This window comes from Amblyomma maculatum, chromosome 1 (genome assembly GCF_055883805.1).
Source record: "Amblyomma maculatum isolate TAMU_Amacu chromosome 1, ASM5588380v1, whole genome shotgun sequence".
Taxonomy (NCBI): Eukaryota; Metazoa; Arthropoda; class Arachnida; order Ixodida; family Ixodidae; genus Amblyomma; species Amblyomma maculatum.
The window spans coordinates 192,835,758-192,851,142 of record NC_139344.1 but is presented as its reverse complement, the minus strand read 5'-3'; the positions used below and the strand labels follow the sequence as shown (position 1 = coordinate 192,851,142).

Genomic DNA, 15,385 nt, shown 5'->3' with positions numbered 1-15,385 from the left:
TTTTTAATTCTCGGGTGCAAAAGTGAAAGATAGGTTCATTATGCGAGTGGGTTGATTACGCGACAAATACAATATCGTTTTTTTGCATCGTAAGTGCCGTCACAAGCCCATTTCTGTATTTCGAATTATCGATATATCGAACTATTTCGTGATCCCCTTCGAGTTCGATATATCCGGGTTCGACTGTATTCAGGCCACTTCCCAGGTCCCGCAGGGTTTAAAAACTCCGTCTGCAACTGTACAAAGTGAAAATTACATATGTTTATAAAAAGATACTTGGGAAGAGTTCGATATAGCCAATAATTCATAATCATGCTCATTACATTGGCGTTTGACTGTATTTGAAAGAACAAAAAACAGAAAAAAAGTTGCCTAGAAATACCTTTGACTTGATGCAGAGTCCTCCTGTGTCATAAACAATGCCTTTGCCAACCCAAGCAATGGTGTCTTGGGAGCCCTCTGGTGTATGACTCAAGACGACAAGAGCAGGTGGGTGTAGGGCTGCACGACCTACAGAGTAGAGGCCTGACAACAGGTATTTTAAATGTTAACCTTTCCAGCAATAAACCATTTCAGCATTCAAACACCTTATATGCCTCTCAACAAGCTCAAGAAGAGAAAAGTTCAGAAAATAGTTTCGCTGATTTTCACTACGTTAGTGCCAGCAAAGCAATGATGCAACCAGAGGTTGAACATACTTTCAAAACTGGCAACAAAAGTACCTCAACTCTAGAAAATTGAATTTGATCATCAGATAGCAAACAAGTTGAGAACTAATCACAATACAAACCTCCGAAGCCCCTGGTATTAAGCTCTTCTCCCTTTATTATGGTGGGCTTGAGTCCTAAGGCATTTCCCACGTTTTCCACCTCCTGGAAGTGAAGAAGAAAGCAGCACACAGAAAAAAAAAATTTCATAATGAATCTCATCTCAAGATGAAAATCAGAAAGCAGTAACAAATTCAGTACCAAACTTTTTGTCAGCAAATGTGTCGGGTTGTGACTAAGGTGTCACTGTGTTCCAGTTGCCGCAGCACTATTGCTATTTGCTGATAAATGGAACACGAGAAAAGAATTCAGTGTTATTTAAGCTGAGTACCAGAGACCACATCAAAAGTTGCTCTATTTATCCAGTAGACTTCAATAAATACTAACAATATTTCGGACGGTCCTTCCTGCACCTACAAAGAAGTGCATTTAATGAAGAAAATTATTGTATGCATATGCGCATGCTTTTGCAGCTGCCAATCGCCAATGGTAAACAACAGGCAACTCGCTGGTTCACAAAACACAGTGTGCACTCACTTGCGACACAATGCAGATTCGTTGCCATGCTATAGCAGCAAGCTGTCGTGACTACTTGCCATCACAACATCACTTAATGAAAGTTCCTGCTGTGATCGGACCTCTGAGCAGATATTTCTTTATATGCAAGAACTGCAATAAGTTGCTGTTACTGCTAAGCTGCAGAACGTCTCTATACCAGGGAGAGAAAAAAGGGGGTGGTGGTAGGTTGTGTCGTCGAAGCTTCCGCGAAGGTGAACACAAGTTGAAAAAGCATGTGGCATGGCAAATGGGCAGCAAAGAAGAAAGATGCAAGTAAAAACAAAAACAAAAGATGGAGGGAAAAGAGAAGCAGTAAAGAAGGCTCTGGAAGGGGACAGCAGTGTAAAACAAAGAAAAGACAAGGAAGAACAGAGTGGTTAATAATATGAAAACCATACTATAAGCTGAAAATACTAGTAAGCGATACATTTAGTGCAAGGTCCATGCTGTTTTTCCTATTTCAAGATTTTAAAGGACAGATCTGGCCAGTGAATTCTTTCAGCTAGAAGTCTTACTGTACCCGGTGTGAAGTCTAAACCTTAGAATGAAGCAACACGAGACAGGCCAGGAGTGAGTGTGACGATGAACTGTTTCCAAGAATGCCATCATTTTTTGAAGTTTCCTTAGCGTGTTCCATAAGCACCAGTAATTCACATGGCTACTTATAGAATATAAAATAAACAGAAGCGTAAATTATTCCCTTCACTACACTGACACAAAGATCTGTATCGATTATTATTAGTATTATCATAAACTTAAGCCTTCCACTGTTGTTTTCTTCACAAAACTATGTAATGCGCCCTGGTAAAGTGGTGCGAATGGAATTCTTGGAAGATCTGTTTTTGCACTGCCAACAGGCACCCACAGCCTTCGAAAAAAGTGGAATATTGAAGGGTAGAAGACCAGCTCCTTTCATTCAGCTGACTTGTGATTTGAAATTCTTATTTCGTATGAGCATCAAAACATCACTTCTAGAGCAATTTTCTGAGAGGCGATTATGATATGCGTATTGCTGGAGGAATAAAAACTAGCTAACATTAAAGCATTCTCGGGGACAAGTTATAGTCACATCATTTCACACTAAAGTGCATCCAATTTAAAAGCCTTAAGTGGGCACATCTGAGGATTTAGAAAGCTACCTGCTAAAAGCATCTTCCACTTCTTGAAAGAAAAAAAAAAAAAAAGGGGGCTATTGTTGCATTAGTGTGCAGATTACCGAAACCGTTTAGCCTTAAATTTCAATACTTATTCTTTATAAGCATTCAGTTCCATGCTTCGCTTATAGCCTGCTTGTTGTACACTGCTTTCCTCTTTCAAAACCTTCATTTGATTCTAAGGCTCGGCTGTTTTTTTGTTTTTTGTTTTTTTTTTTTTTTAGCTGCCTGCTTCTTTTCTGTTGTGCATTTACCATGCCACATGCTTTAAACCCTTTGTTCACCGTCACAGAAGCTATTTTCATGGTGCCACCAACTCCCTTCTCTCTTGCTAATTAATAAGCGCACACATTCTTTTCCCCCATGCAACTTTTACTTCCTACTCTTTCAACCTTTCCTGACACAGTGTTCTGTCATTGATTACCTCATTTACTTAAAGGTTTTTCATTCACCTTTCTATTTCCTCATCTCTAGCTGCAGCGGGGTAATCCACGCTTTACTTGTGCTAAATGCTGACGTTCCTTGTATATAAAGGTGACGCATTGTAGTCAGCGTACTTGCGTGTGAAACAATGGAATATTCCTGTTGGGCTGTCTTGCAGATGGGGTTATTGATGGTCAGCTTTAGTCAGTGCTCGAGTCTACATGCTGTATGACTTTCTTCATATGTCCCGCCTCCACACATTCCAAAACGAGAAGCAGGTGCTCTGAGAATTCAAAAGCAAGCTATGTACGTGAATGGTGAATGAAGTACGCTGTGTGAGCTTGAATCCATACATCACTCTCCAAGCTGTTTTATCTGGAGCCTAACTCCTGTCATGCTGCTTTCCCGAGGTGTTGTTGATGGGCCAGAATGGAAAAGAAACTATGTTTACAAACAGGAATGAGCCTCATTAAGTGACACATAATGTGTAAAAAGTTGTTGCTAACAACCCAAGGCAATGCACATTGCGCACGGTATCCACCCTGCCGCACAGCATGCACATGTGGCTGCCTAGCCGGCTAGCCTCCCTGTTGCTGGTAGCGCCCTCTGTGCTGTTGCGGTTCAGTCAACACAAAAGCGACCACCCCGTCCCATACATTTGTGGCATGGTTGTCACACTGCCAAATCTTCTAAAGCGCTATGGCTTTGCTTCAGAGCGCGCCGCGATGCAGGTTATTTATCTTGTTGGGTGAGGTCCCTGAATAAATACTATGCCACCATTCAGTTTTGTTTTGTTTTTTTCAACACTTTTTCTGCATCCAAGCTGTCACATCTTCCAGCATTTTGACCATTTGGGTAGGGCCAAAAACAACAAAACTGGAAATTGGGGCCCATGACAGCAGCTTCAATAACCAAAAGTAGAATGTGGAGATTTTATGGATAACACACCAAAGAAGTGATACTAACGGTCATAGCATGTTTAGTGCTACCGTGTCTAACTGATGCTGCCATCGCTTTCTGACTATTCACTAAATGCCATATCCAAATATGTCTAATCCGAGTCTTTTAACTATTAAAGAAATTAGCCTTTATAAAGAGAGAAACTTTATAGAACCACTGGTTGCAGTCAGTTTACCTCATGCCTTTGATAAAAAATAATTGCGTTTTCACTCTTTCCAAAACTAAAAAGTGAGCACCACGCCCGAGATGAAATTCCACTGATACTACATACTATCAGCACAGAACACTGTCTTCGGCTTGCAGGAAAAAGAAGTGACTATTCATCCGTCCTGCTGAAACTCATTTTCACAGTTGAGAAAAATAAATGTCCGTTGTGAGTGCAAAGTTGACAAGAAGTAAAATAAATGTTACAGGACCCCTGGACCAACACTTTGCTGGCCATGAGAGCACCTTGTAATCAACATGCCATTCTTTAGCAGCATCATCTGACCACATGAATTTCTTGCAAGTAGCAAGCATGAATAGAGAAATTAGAAGTTCAATGTCCAAGTACTCCTAAACTGTAAACTCTCCTTCTGTTCTACTAGTCTGCTTGCATGCAACTACTGACAAAGCTTGCAGCAGCAGCAAACAGGAAAGGAACAGACAGAGTTCAAAGTGCGATCAGTCAACAGCTGCTTTCTGACAGAGGTGTGTCATTTCTAGGTAGCCATTATTTATTTCAACAAATTCTGGTTGCCAGCCTAACTATATTTAATTAATGCACAATTAGGCACATTTTTGCAGGATTGTCCACTCTAATATCCAGAATTTTTAGCCAATGCAAAAAAAGCCACGCCAGCAAATACATTTTATGGATCTTCAGAACGTACTAACCAATCCTGAGAAGTTTAAAATCTGTCACTGAAAAACATTACCCGTACCTCAAAGCTAATACCACTGTTTTCAGAGGTCAACAAGGTAAAAGGGCTAGGAGGGAGGGATGGAGTCAAAGTTATGTTTTGGCCATGGCAACAGCCAGTTTCCACAGAGTCCAGCAAAAACAAACAATGCATGTTTCCAGCATATCCCTGCCATAACCAAATATGAGGTAACAAATACAGGCTAATACAGTAAATTCGGAAATTCCGATAATTCGAACTAGAGGCATAGTCCTGACCGACACCCATATAAGTCGATGGCGCCAGACGCTCATTAATTCGAACAATGGGCGGGCCTGCTCTTTTTAATTCAGATGGGGGATTGCGTCGAGGCATAACCCACACAGCCAGCGATTACCGAAATAAACCTCCACAAATCTCACTTGAATTAAAAAATTTTAAGGATGATTATGAAACTCCCTAATGAAAACTTTGAGCACAGCTATTAAAGTATTTCTGCAATACATTTAGGTAAATAATTTGAGAGATGCTTGTAGATACATTTGTGTGACTACAAACACTTTGCGACCTGTCTGGCCACCTTGCGCGGTGGGCAATCCGGTTGCAAGAATATGATTACACGGTGTCATACAAGAGCGGACACCGGCACGCTGCCACTGACCGTCTCTCACGTCTGCCGACTGCGACGACAGAATGTGACGCCGACAATTTTGACGATTATACTGCCGCAGTATTACCTCCGTTCCCTGATGTCCACACATTCCGCACTGAGCAGAGGCAGGACGAGAAATTGAAGCCATTCTTTACCGCTGCACAGGACTCCGCAACTTCCCACTCTTTTTGTGCACGTAGCGGATTATAAGAAGGACTATTGTAGCACTGGCCTCCGCTACCTTCTGGTGGTACCTCACAGTCTACGATCCTCGATTTTGCGCACAATGCACGATGATCCCAGTTCGGGACACCTGGGATCCGTGAGGACACTCCATCGGATCCAAGAATGTTTATATTGGCCGCGGATGTGGGAAACCACCGAGAAGTATATGGCTAGCTGTGCTTAGGGTGCCAGTCACAAATGTCCTCCTGGTGCTCTCCCTGGTCTCCTACATCCTGTGAAGCCGCCAAGATCTCCGTTTGACCAGGTCGGCATAGACCTACAAAGGCCCTTTCCCAAATCTGACTGTAACCGCTGGATCGTTATCTGCACTGATTATTACATGCATTATTGTGAAACGACAGCTCTTTCGTCGGCTACAGCACATCAGGTCTCACTCTTTCTTTTACACTTTGTTATACTTTGCCATGGGTTACCACAAGTGTCGATTAGCGACCAAGATCCCCAGTTCACCGCGAATGTTGTAGAAGTACTCCTTCGCTTGTGCACAGCGCATTTTTGACACTCTACACCTTATCATCCTCGAATAAATAGACTGACCGAGCGGACCAACCAGACAATCACCAACATGCTTTCCATGTGCATCGCCGCCAACCACAAAAATTGGGACTCTGTACTACCATTCTTAACATATGCATACAATACCGCTCAACAGGAAACATGTTACAGTCCGCTTTTTCTTCTGTATGCCCGCTCTCCTCGACACACCCTCGACAGCATCCTTCCATTTTTCACAGACGCCAATCCTGGGGTTGCCGAGATCCTTTGCCGGGCTGAAGAAGTTCGCCAAATAGCCTGCCTGAGAATGCTCGCCTCGCAACAACTCTCGAAATCCCACTACGACGACCATCACCGCTACATTGCCTATATCCCTGGCGAGTTGGTGTAGCTTTGGAGCCCAACACAGAAGCGTGGTTCAAGCCAGAAAATGCTCGCGCGCTGTACCAGTCCCTACGTGATCTTGTACAAAATTAGTGACTTTACCTATCAGATTGTGCGCGTCACCAAAAGTGGCCGACGTTCGGCACGCACTGAGGTCACTTACGTCGAGAGACTGAAACCTTGCCATCATCGTCCTGATGAGTGACTCGCCCGGAGGGCTTCATATGCGACGAGAGAATTGTTAAGAAGTGTTCAGAAAAGCCAGAAAAAGGCAGAAAGAAGAGGAGTTCGAGGGGTGCGCGTTCCGTTGGACCTTGTATGGTAGTGACTGTGCTACTGTCCCTCTGCTTGTCAAACCTGCCAGAAAGTCTTGCTCACGTTACGGGCGTGACAATATAAGTGACTCACTGACAGAGCAGACAAAGGTATGTGTGTAAGGACTATAGCAATACTCATCATCTAATGCCAATGTAAAAAGCTCAACAAGTGCCACGTATAAATGGCCTTCTACATTGTGAGCCGTGGTGAGGCTTACAAGCTTCACATTGTGCTTGAAGACATGCAAGTAGCATACACACCCTCCCTTCATTTGCTCACTGAAAAGCAAAACTTTCCTACACACCATTATATGGGTTGCTGTGCTCCTTTCAGCACAACATCATCATCTCTATCCTAGCAGCACATTCATATGAAAATGCTTGCAGCTTTGTTGTATCTACAGGGTCGTCCCCTCTTAATGCGAACAAGCATGCTCTCTTCAGGCGACACTGCCTCCTATTAGACCATGCATTCAAGCAGTTGCTGACTATACAAAGCCCCGCCTCAGGTTGCTTTGAGCCTGCACTACTTTGCTTCAATTTGCAGCCACCTCAGACACAATGGTGCTTAGTAGGAAGCATGCTTGTTAGCATTAAGAGTGGACGACCCTGTACAGTTCAATTAGGCAATGACCTAGCTGAACTAAACTTCACTGAACTAGCCAGATCAAGTGATGTCCTTACCTTGATAAAAGCCTCTGTGTTCATTTCTTGGCAAGGTGTATCAACGATCTTCGCTGTCAGCTGAATGCCTTCGGCAGCTGCACTGAGGCAGCGCAGTTCTGGCTCTCCCAAATGGCGAGCTCCGCCTCCTCCATCGACAAGCAGAAACTCTACCATCACACTATGCGATCCTGGACTACCACTTGACTTCCGGCTGTACACTGGGAATGCTCTAGCAATAGCACATGCACTGGCAAACACATCTTGCCATTCACATATCACCTGTGGAGATGTGGAGAAAAATTGGTGTAAAATTACTGTAATGAATACGATATAGGTCACCATATAAATTATAGGGCCCCTGAAATTAATTGTAGCAAAGGCCAGAAAAGCAAGCTTTTATCTAGCTTATGCAGCACCAGAATTACCAGCAGTTAATAATGACCTGCTCGCTTTTACTGTACTCATACAGTGGCCAGAAAAAAACAAATACAGGCCCAGGCTAGCTTCTAGTAACGACTAACTACTAGTCAAACATTGGCTTTGTTTGTAGCTTTTACTCACTTTTGCACCAGACTTAAAATATATGTGATATACTAATTAATTAGTTGACACTTTACTAAGCTTTCCAGCTAGATTTTAAAAATTCCTTAATTTATTGCATCCAACTGAATAAGTCAGCACATTGCAACTTTCAGTTCAACATGCAAGGAATCGGTAACATAATGCTTCTGGTCAGAATGCATCCTTTCAGCACAGGTGCAGCAATATTTATCCCCAAAGCTTCCAGCACAGCTTATGAAACTACCCAGTTTTCAAAACTTCAGTGTTATACTTCCATTTGCAAAAGTGTGGATGCCATATCTGCTTTAATTTGGTTTGGTCACGTACTGGCTTGTGGCTTAAACAGCAATAGAAAAAATCGGATAGTGCACTTTCCTCACTTTCAATCTTTGAAAGAAATAAAGAAATAGTGCGTTTTAAAAAAATGGCATGCAAATTTGGGCAAGACAGGTGCTAATGTGTCCATGGAAGTCAGAAGCTTTTGACACCTGGCAGGTATTCATACTAAAAAAGGTGCATAGGAACACCAACAGACATGCACAGTTACAATGGTAAAAATAATAATAATAATAATAGTTGGTTCACAGGAAGGGAAAGGCGCAGTATCTGTCACACTTGCTATGTGGACACCTGAACCGCGCCATAAGGGAAGGGATGAAGGTGGGAGTGAAAGTGGAAAGAGAGAAAGGGGAGCCGTAGTGGAGGGCTACGGAGTAATTTCGACCACCTGGGGATATTTAACGTGCGCTGACATCGCACAGCACACGGACGCCACATCGTTTCGCCTCCATCGAAACGCAGCCGCCATGGTCGGGTTCGAACCCGGGAACTCCGGACAGTAGTCGGGAGCAAATACATAAGCTCATCGCAAAATTACTGCATTTTATCAAAAGTGCCAAGTACTCAATGCATGTGAGGCTTTTTTTTTGTGTGTGAAATAAAGTCTTTAGAAACCACATCCCTGGCTTGATATTTACTTTATCAAAACGATAGGCTGCATTTTCAGTTCAGCAGACTTCCATTTCAACAAACATTTTGATCAGGTAGCCAAGTTCAATGACATCCATTGCTCCTCCTTGGTGACCCCTGAGCACTACTGCCCACCTGTTAACTACAAGAGATCCCACAACAGTCAATGACTCAGAGACCTGTTTTTATAAACTCTCCTCTCAATGTACTATCATTTAGGTATATACAATAAAGAACCTCAAGATAAACTTGGAATGACAATGAAAGGTTGCCATGGCTAACTACAAAAATTATTTAATGAGTATTGGTGCACAAGCAAGTAAACAACCAAGTACAGTCTTTCTTAAAACGTCTAGATCCCACGGTGTTTGCTCCCAAGCTGCACCGTGTGACTTGTTATGCACTCCTGATGCTCAAAATCACCTGAAGGTAAAAATAATTTTTTGTCCTCCCCTTTCCAACAACAATAATGACTTCTACAAATGCAAAAGGAGTCACTGCATGGCTTTGAAGCAGACCACCTAGGCTCTAAATGTTTGACAAAGACTGTACTTCTTTATGTAGGTATCAACAAAGCATGCAAGGCTCTAAACTTTTGACAAAGACTGTACTTCTTTGTGGCACAGGCATATTATTTTCTATTACGTTTGGGTAGCCTCACCATAATATATGTACTTTGCGTAGGTATCAACAAAGCATGCCTCAACATGCTCCTCCCATACAAGTTTTAACCTCAAGGCACAGGCGCCAACTGTAATCGGGACTTACCACAATGTACTCATCCACTCCAGCAGTAAGGTTTTTAACCAGTTTGGTGAGAGAATGAGCATGTGAAGGTGTGTTGTGGCGTGAACACTTTGTTGGCAATGCAGCCACAGTGGCCAGGTTCAAGTACAAGCAGCAGTTGTCAGTAGGTGATAGGTGTAGTGAGACTACAGCTGCTTTGAACATCTTAAAGAAAAGAAAATGAGCAAGTGATAGTTACTTCACATGATAAATGCCATGGAAGCAAAAACAATAGCCATAACAGAACAGTACTAATGCCTTCAAATATGCACTGAACGAAAAAAAAGGGCGGCACTGACTTAATACCTGTTTTCAATGTGCCTACCCTGTGACCGCAGTTAGAAATAACGCTTGTTCATAATTTCCCGCACGATTTTCAATGCTTTCCTCAAGGTCAACTTGTGCAGTTCACTGGACAAGAGCTTCACATGATAAGAACACACTGAGTAGTAACTCGGGGGCTTTCACTTGCCAATAGCCAGTCACATATCTTGTTAAAATGGCAATGTGCGATGTTGAACTGAATATTTTTGCATTAAAATTGCACAAGTAGGACTTGCAACAAAAAATGACTTCCAAATAATATGGTGCTACATGCTTTTAAAGGTATTATAGAAGCTAAACATACTCTCTTCTTCAGAGAAAAAATATAGAAAACACTAGATCAGGAAAGTTTAAAATAACAAAGTATTTAAAAGGCTGGAAACCAAATAAAGACATCAAGACACAGATCATGCAAAAAAAGCCAACAGCTACTGACACCAAGGATAGAATAGGATTTTTTCTTTAGTTGATAAAAGTGAAACAATAGTGCAATTACATTATTAGTTCACAGTGATCGACTACAAAAAAAAAAAAAAAAATCCTCTATGCTGTTGGCTCCTTTCCTATGCATCTCACAGCAAGTGCCTCAGTTTCCCTACATTTGTTTGCTGATAAGTTACACAGACACTGAATGTTTGCTTCTGTCTGTACCCCTTCATGCTGCTCCATGGCACTAAACATCTTAGTATAAAACAACAAAGCTGATGAAACGTTTATCACAGGCAACTGCTAATATTAAAAATTTCATTTTCAGGTTTACATATGCTGTCATGTTGCAATAATTTTTTCTATAACTTAGAACCATTTAATTTAATGGCCCAATAATAGTGGACACAGACATGAAAATCAAAATAAGCTCAGCCAAAAACAGCTCATAGCAAGAAAAATGTGATTATTCCACAGAGGACCAGATTCTAATCTAAATGAAGCAGCAAACTAGAAGGACACCCAGCTCATCCTCATGCTTGTCCCCGCTACAAAACAAGTGAATTTACTCGGTACAATTAGCATAAATGCAATCTGAAGCATCTTAATGCTGTTCCCATGCATGAATATAAAGCACACCTTAAGGTTAACACTGATTACCTTGTTTCAACTGGGTTTTGATGCATTTCAATGCCGAAAATTTATTTTAGCCATTCCAGTAGCTCTGAACCTAAAAAAAGTCTACGGAGTGGTATTGATTTCAAATTGAGAAATAATACATCGTGAAACTCCGTACTTACTAAACTTTACTGATCTTTAAAACTTGACACTAAATGTCAATTTTTTTACCATCATAAATGTCGACAAAGCGGCGTTCAGTACGCAAACTTCTGTTTCATTCGAAAAATTGCCTAAAACCAAATGAATATTCTAACCAAAAGATATGGTATAGTTTTACTTCAAAGCCAAACAAATGTAGAGCATTCAAGTCAATGTGAAAGATGCCTTTCTTTTCTGAGAGTCAAACTTAGGAAACGTGTCACTACAACCAAACACTTCTGAAAGCGTCAGGTAAGACAAAAAATTTCAGGCAACAAGTAATGAAAAACATACGAATAAGTGATGCAGCCTGTAAGAAAAACGCTAATTAAAGTTGTGAAAAAGCCAAAGTTGGTCAAAGTTTTAAAATAACCCAGGCAACATCAAAGGTACTGAGGACAACCTCAAATGGTCCAAACATATCTTTATCTAAAACAGGATGATTTGGATACTACTTAAGCATACCACAATCCACATCATCTAAAAAGATGCTCTCTGTTTGTACTGTTGGTCACCATAATGGTGAGAATTTCTCAAACATCCTACTAACATCTAATTCATGACAGCGTTATTTCAAGCAAATGGCTCATTTTATTTCTTTATTTACAACTGCAGGTTTAATTAAAACAAATTTGTGTACAATAGTGACATTAATAAAGAAAATCAATTCGATACAAGAAATTATTTCTTGAGGATACACCACAATTCTTAAGTAACAGTTTCTAGCCTACTTCGTGTTTCTGAAGAGTCTGACAAAGATTTTTTAAGCACAGCAGGTGCCCTCACAGTTCTACTGAAGAGGCAAAATTGAAGTCCATAAAGCACTACAATCACTGTTTTCTAAAGAGCATGAGCAAAGAATAGCCCATTGTTACCAACAAAGTTGATGAACCAGTCACAAACAATTTTGGTGAACATGGCAAACACTCTGCGAAATTTGTTATTTGGCAGAATCCAGTATAAATGAAGCAAAAGAAAACCCGTACACAATAATACCACAAATCCTTCGAACTAAACCATCATCTTATGTCCTAAAAACAGACCGAATATGTCCTTTGGCATACATTGTTGTATGCCCTAAGGATATCTTGAGGCTCTGTATTAGGACTAAGTGAGGATATGTGGGTCAATAAAGGACGTCATCAGGATGACTGGACAGCTTCAAAAAGTAGTGAACATGCTCTTAGGGTGAACATGCTAGTGTGAGGCAGCCAGTTTGAAGTGCCATTTATACGTCCTTCTGTTCCTTTGACGCATTTCTCCAATGCTTGGCCATGCATGCAGTATGCACAAGTTCTGCAAAAAGTGCAACTACATACTCACACGTTCATCCAAAGAGTGGATCACCCTGCACATACCCTCGACCTCCTACAAATTTAGTGTTTGTTATCTGAGGCCTCATCACAAAGGAGCCATTAACTATGTTAACTTCAAATATTAGAAATACTTGAGGGCATGTCGTACGCATACAACGACAATGAGGTAAGCATAAGTAGAACTTCCAAGCAACCTATAAACACACTGACAAAAATTAGTGCAATTCACTAATTAAAAACAAGAATGACATGGGGATATGTGCAAATGCTAGCCATGAAAGACGATTCCTTGCCTTCCCCTATAATTAATACTCATCAAACACACTCTGAAACACAACAGTTGCGACCATCCTCTTGTTGCTGTCCACCACCTGCACGCACCCTACGTGCTCAAGCATAACTTAATCAATGTTTATCACTGCAATCATTCCAGTGTGAATAATGCCGTGAATATGAGGCCATAATATTATCTCTTTCTAGTTGTTGGAGTCAATTTGTCATGTTTTAAATATGGCTAGCCCCACAAGATGAGCTTTCGTTACAACTCCCAGCTTTAATGGTACCACACTTCTGACAGGATAAGAGTTGCTAAATATGCTGGCTGAGTCCATGAGTGAAGTGCACCTGTCCGAATACACGTAGTTACAAGCAAAGAATGGCATGAAACAGATATTACTTCAAACTTCGACAAAATTTCTTGCTCTTTTTCTAGTAGCGTACACTTACCTCTTCACCAACTCGAGGCTCAAGCTTACATTTGACATCCTCATATGAGATTTTCGCAAAGTTTTTTGGTTGCCCAACGATGAGAACAGGATGATCTAGAGGATCACTTGGGGTAAGATGTCCATTGAACTTGATGACGGTGGTGCACATACTGAGAATACAGAAGAAGTTAGGAAAATGCATGAAAAAATTTCCTTCAAGGAACCAGCTACATTTTAATGCTGAAAAATGCGAGCAACTTCCACATTTAGCAATTTGTAGCAGACGCTGCTACCAATCTACTCTTAACTTGAATACCTTGCAGGGGTAGGCAAACAGCTACAGGCATCAAATATCACGGTCGGGTGACACAACTAAAGCACAGGTATGTTTAATAGTACATGGCGCATTAATCATTGCCACTAAACTAAACCAGTGACGTGAATTTTTCCAGCCTGATTTTATTGTGTAAGCAATACTGCGCCAGGTTTCGAGTCGTCGCGTATCCCCGGCGGACGCCGTCTTTGACCTTGAGCCGCAGCTGCGTCGACACCTGAACCACGCCGTAAGGGAAGGGAAGGGGGAAGTGTTAGCATTAGAACGAAAGCTGACGCACCGCTCACTCCCGTCCTCGCGCACTCCTGGCGTTCCCCGGATCGCACTCTCTCAACGCATGCGATGCGAGCAAGGTCCGATGTTGCATGCGCGCGTCGAAATCCTGACACGTGCGCCAAAGCGGTGGTCGGGACGCACCACTCAAGTCCAAGGGGCGGACGGCCGTCGCCCAGGGTAAGGAATTGGGCAGTAATAAAAAGACGATCGCTCACAGAAGTGGAAAGAGAGAAATAGGAGTTTGCGTCGGGGTAAATCAGCGTCTATGCAGTCTTACAAGGAGAGGCATCGGCGATGCGCCGAAGCCAGAAAACGGCAACGGGCTCAAGAGACTGCTGAAAAACGTGAACGGCTAGCAAAACGGCGAGCGCAAGACGCTGCTAGACGAGCGCGTCGTGCACCTCTAGACACTTGTACGTCTGGTGATGATCTAGCACGGAGTCTTCAGAATGCCTTGGACAGTGATGACTCGGCATCAACAACCAGGACGAGAAGAATCACACGCTAAACACGTAAAGCTACACCTGCAGCTACACTACATGCCGAACCTTAAGCGCAACCATTGCAGTATTGCTTGCGCAACGTACCAGGTTTAACCAGAGCTAAACTACTGCCAATTTAAAAAAAAAAAAAAAAAAAAAAGATCGAATCCCGGATTGGTTCATTGACAGTTTTTCGAGGCAACAACTCCACGCAGAAAAAAAATGTGAAACTTCAAATATTACGTAAGATTCCGGAGACGGCATCCATTTCCTGAGGCTCGTTTCGATCTGTGCTCCATTTGCGCCTCCGTCAAGCGAATAAATGTAAGCTCTATATGCGATGAGGACACGCAGGAACAAAAGAACTCGCTTGCTCGCTCCGCGTGAACTCGAGTGCTCGAGAGGTTCTCGCGTATCATGTAGACGACGATTGCTAGTTTGCAACAAGGTACTATATACAGTAACTTACAGGTAGTATGAACTCAATAAATTGTATGTGCCTATCATCTAGTGTATGATAAGCCCAGCATTATTTTTTATCCAGAAAGTAAAAATTGTGCAAGAAAAAAAAAAAGGGGGGGGGGGGGGGAGCGAAGTACGAGGACCGATGAACAAACGAAGACGAAAAGGCACGCCCATCAGTGCGTTCAGTTACAGCATTCAATACATTCAAATCAACGGTGCACTCACTTTGCTCTCCTGAATACAATTACACTACTAGTCAGCGCTAACTTTGTATGCCCCAAAGTGAGCCCAGTCACCCAGAGCAGCACTCAGCTCACTCAGCAGCGCTCCAAGATAAACCCAGTCAAAAAAAAAAAAAGAAAAAAAGAAAAAAAAACGCCAAACTCAGCGGACACAAGTATCTCAAGAACAAAAGCA

General features: G+C 42.0%; 1 protein-coding gene across 4 annotated transcripts in view; it reads right to left on the bottom strand.

Annotated features, from left to right (window-relative positions):
- Positions 1-15,307, bottom strand: part of grsm (probable aminopeptidase NPEPL1 granny smith protein) — a 54,157-nt gene extending 38,850 nt beyond the window's left edge. The window contains exons 1-6 of one of the 4 annotated variants that reach the window (XM_084589949.1): positions 15,194-15,307; positions 13,431-13,581; positions 9,802-9,984; positions 7,522-7,782; positions 791-872; positions 383-525 (exon numbers count right to left, since the gene is read on the bottom strand). In XM_084589949.1, coding sequence (XP_084446075.1) covers positions 383-525; positions 791-872; positions 7,522-7,782; positions 9,802-9,984; positions 13,431-13,580 — 819 coding nt within the window. In that variant the 5' untranslated portion in view covers position 13,581; positions 15,194-15,307. The other 3 variants (XM_084589948.1, XM_084589951.1, XM_084589950.1) reach the window with 3 other exon arrangements.
- Between the last annotated feature and the right edge of the window lie 78 nt (positions 15,308-15,385).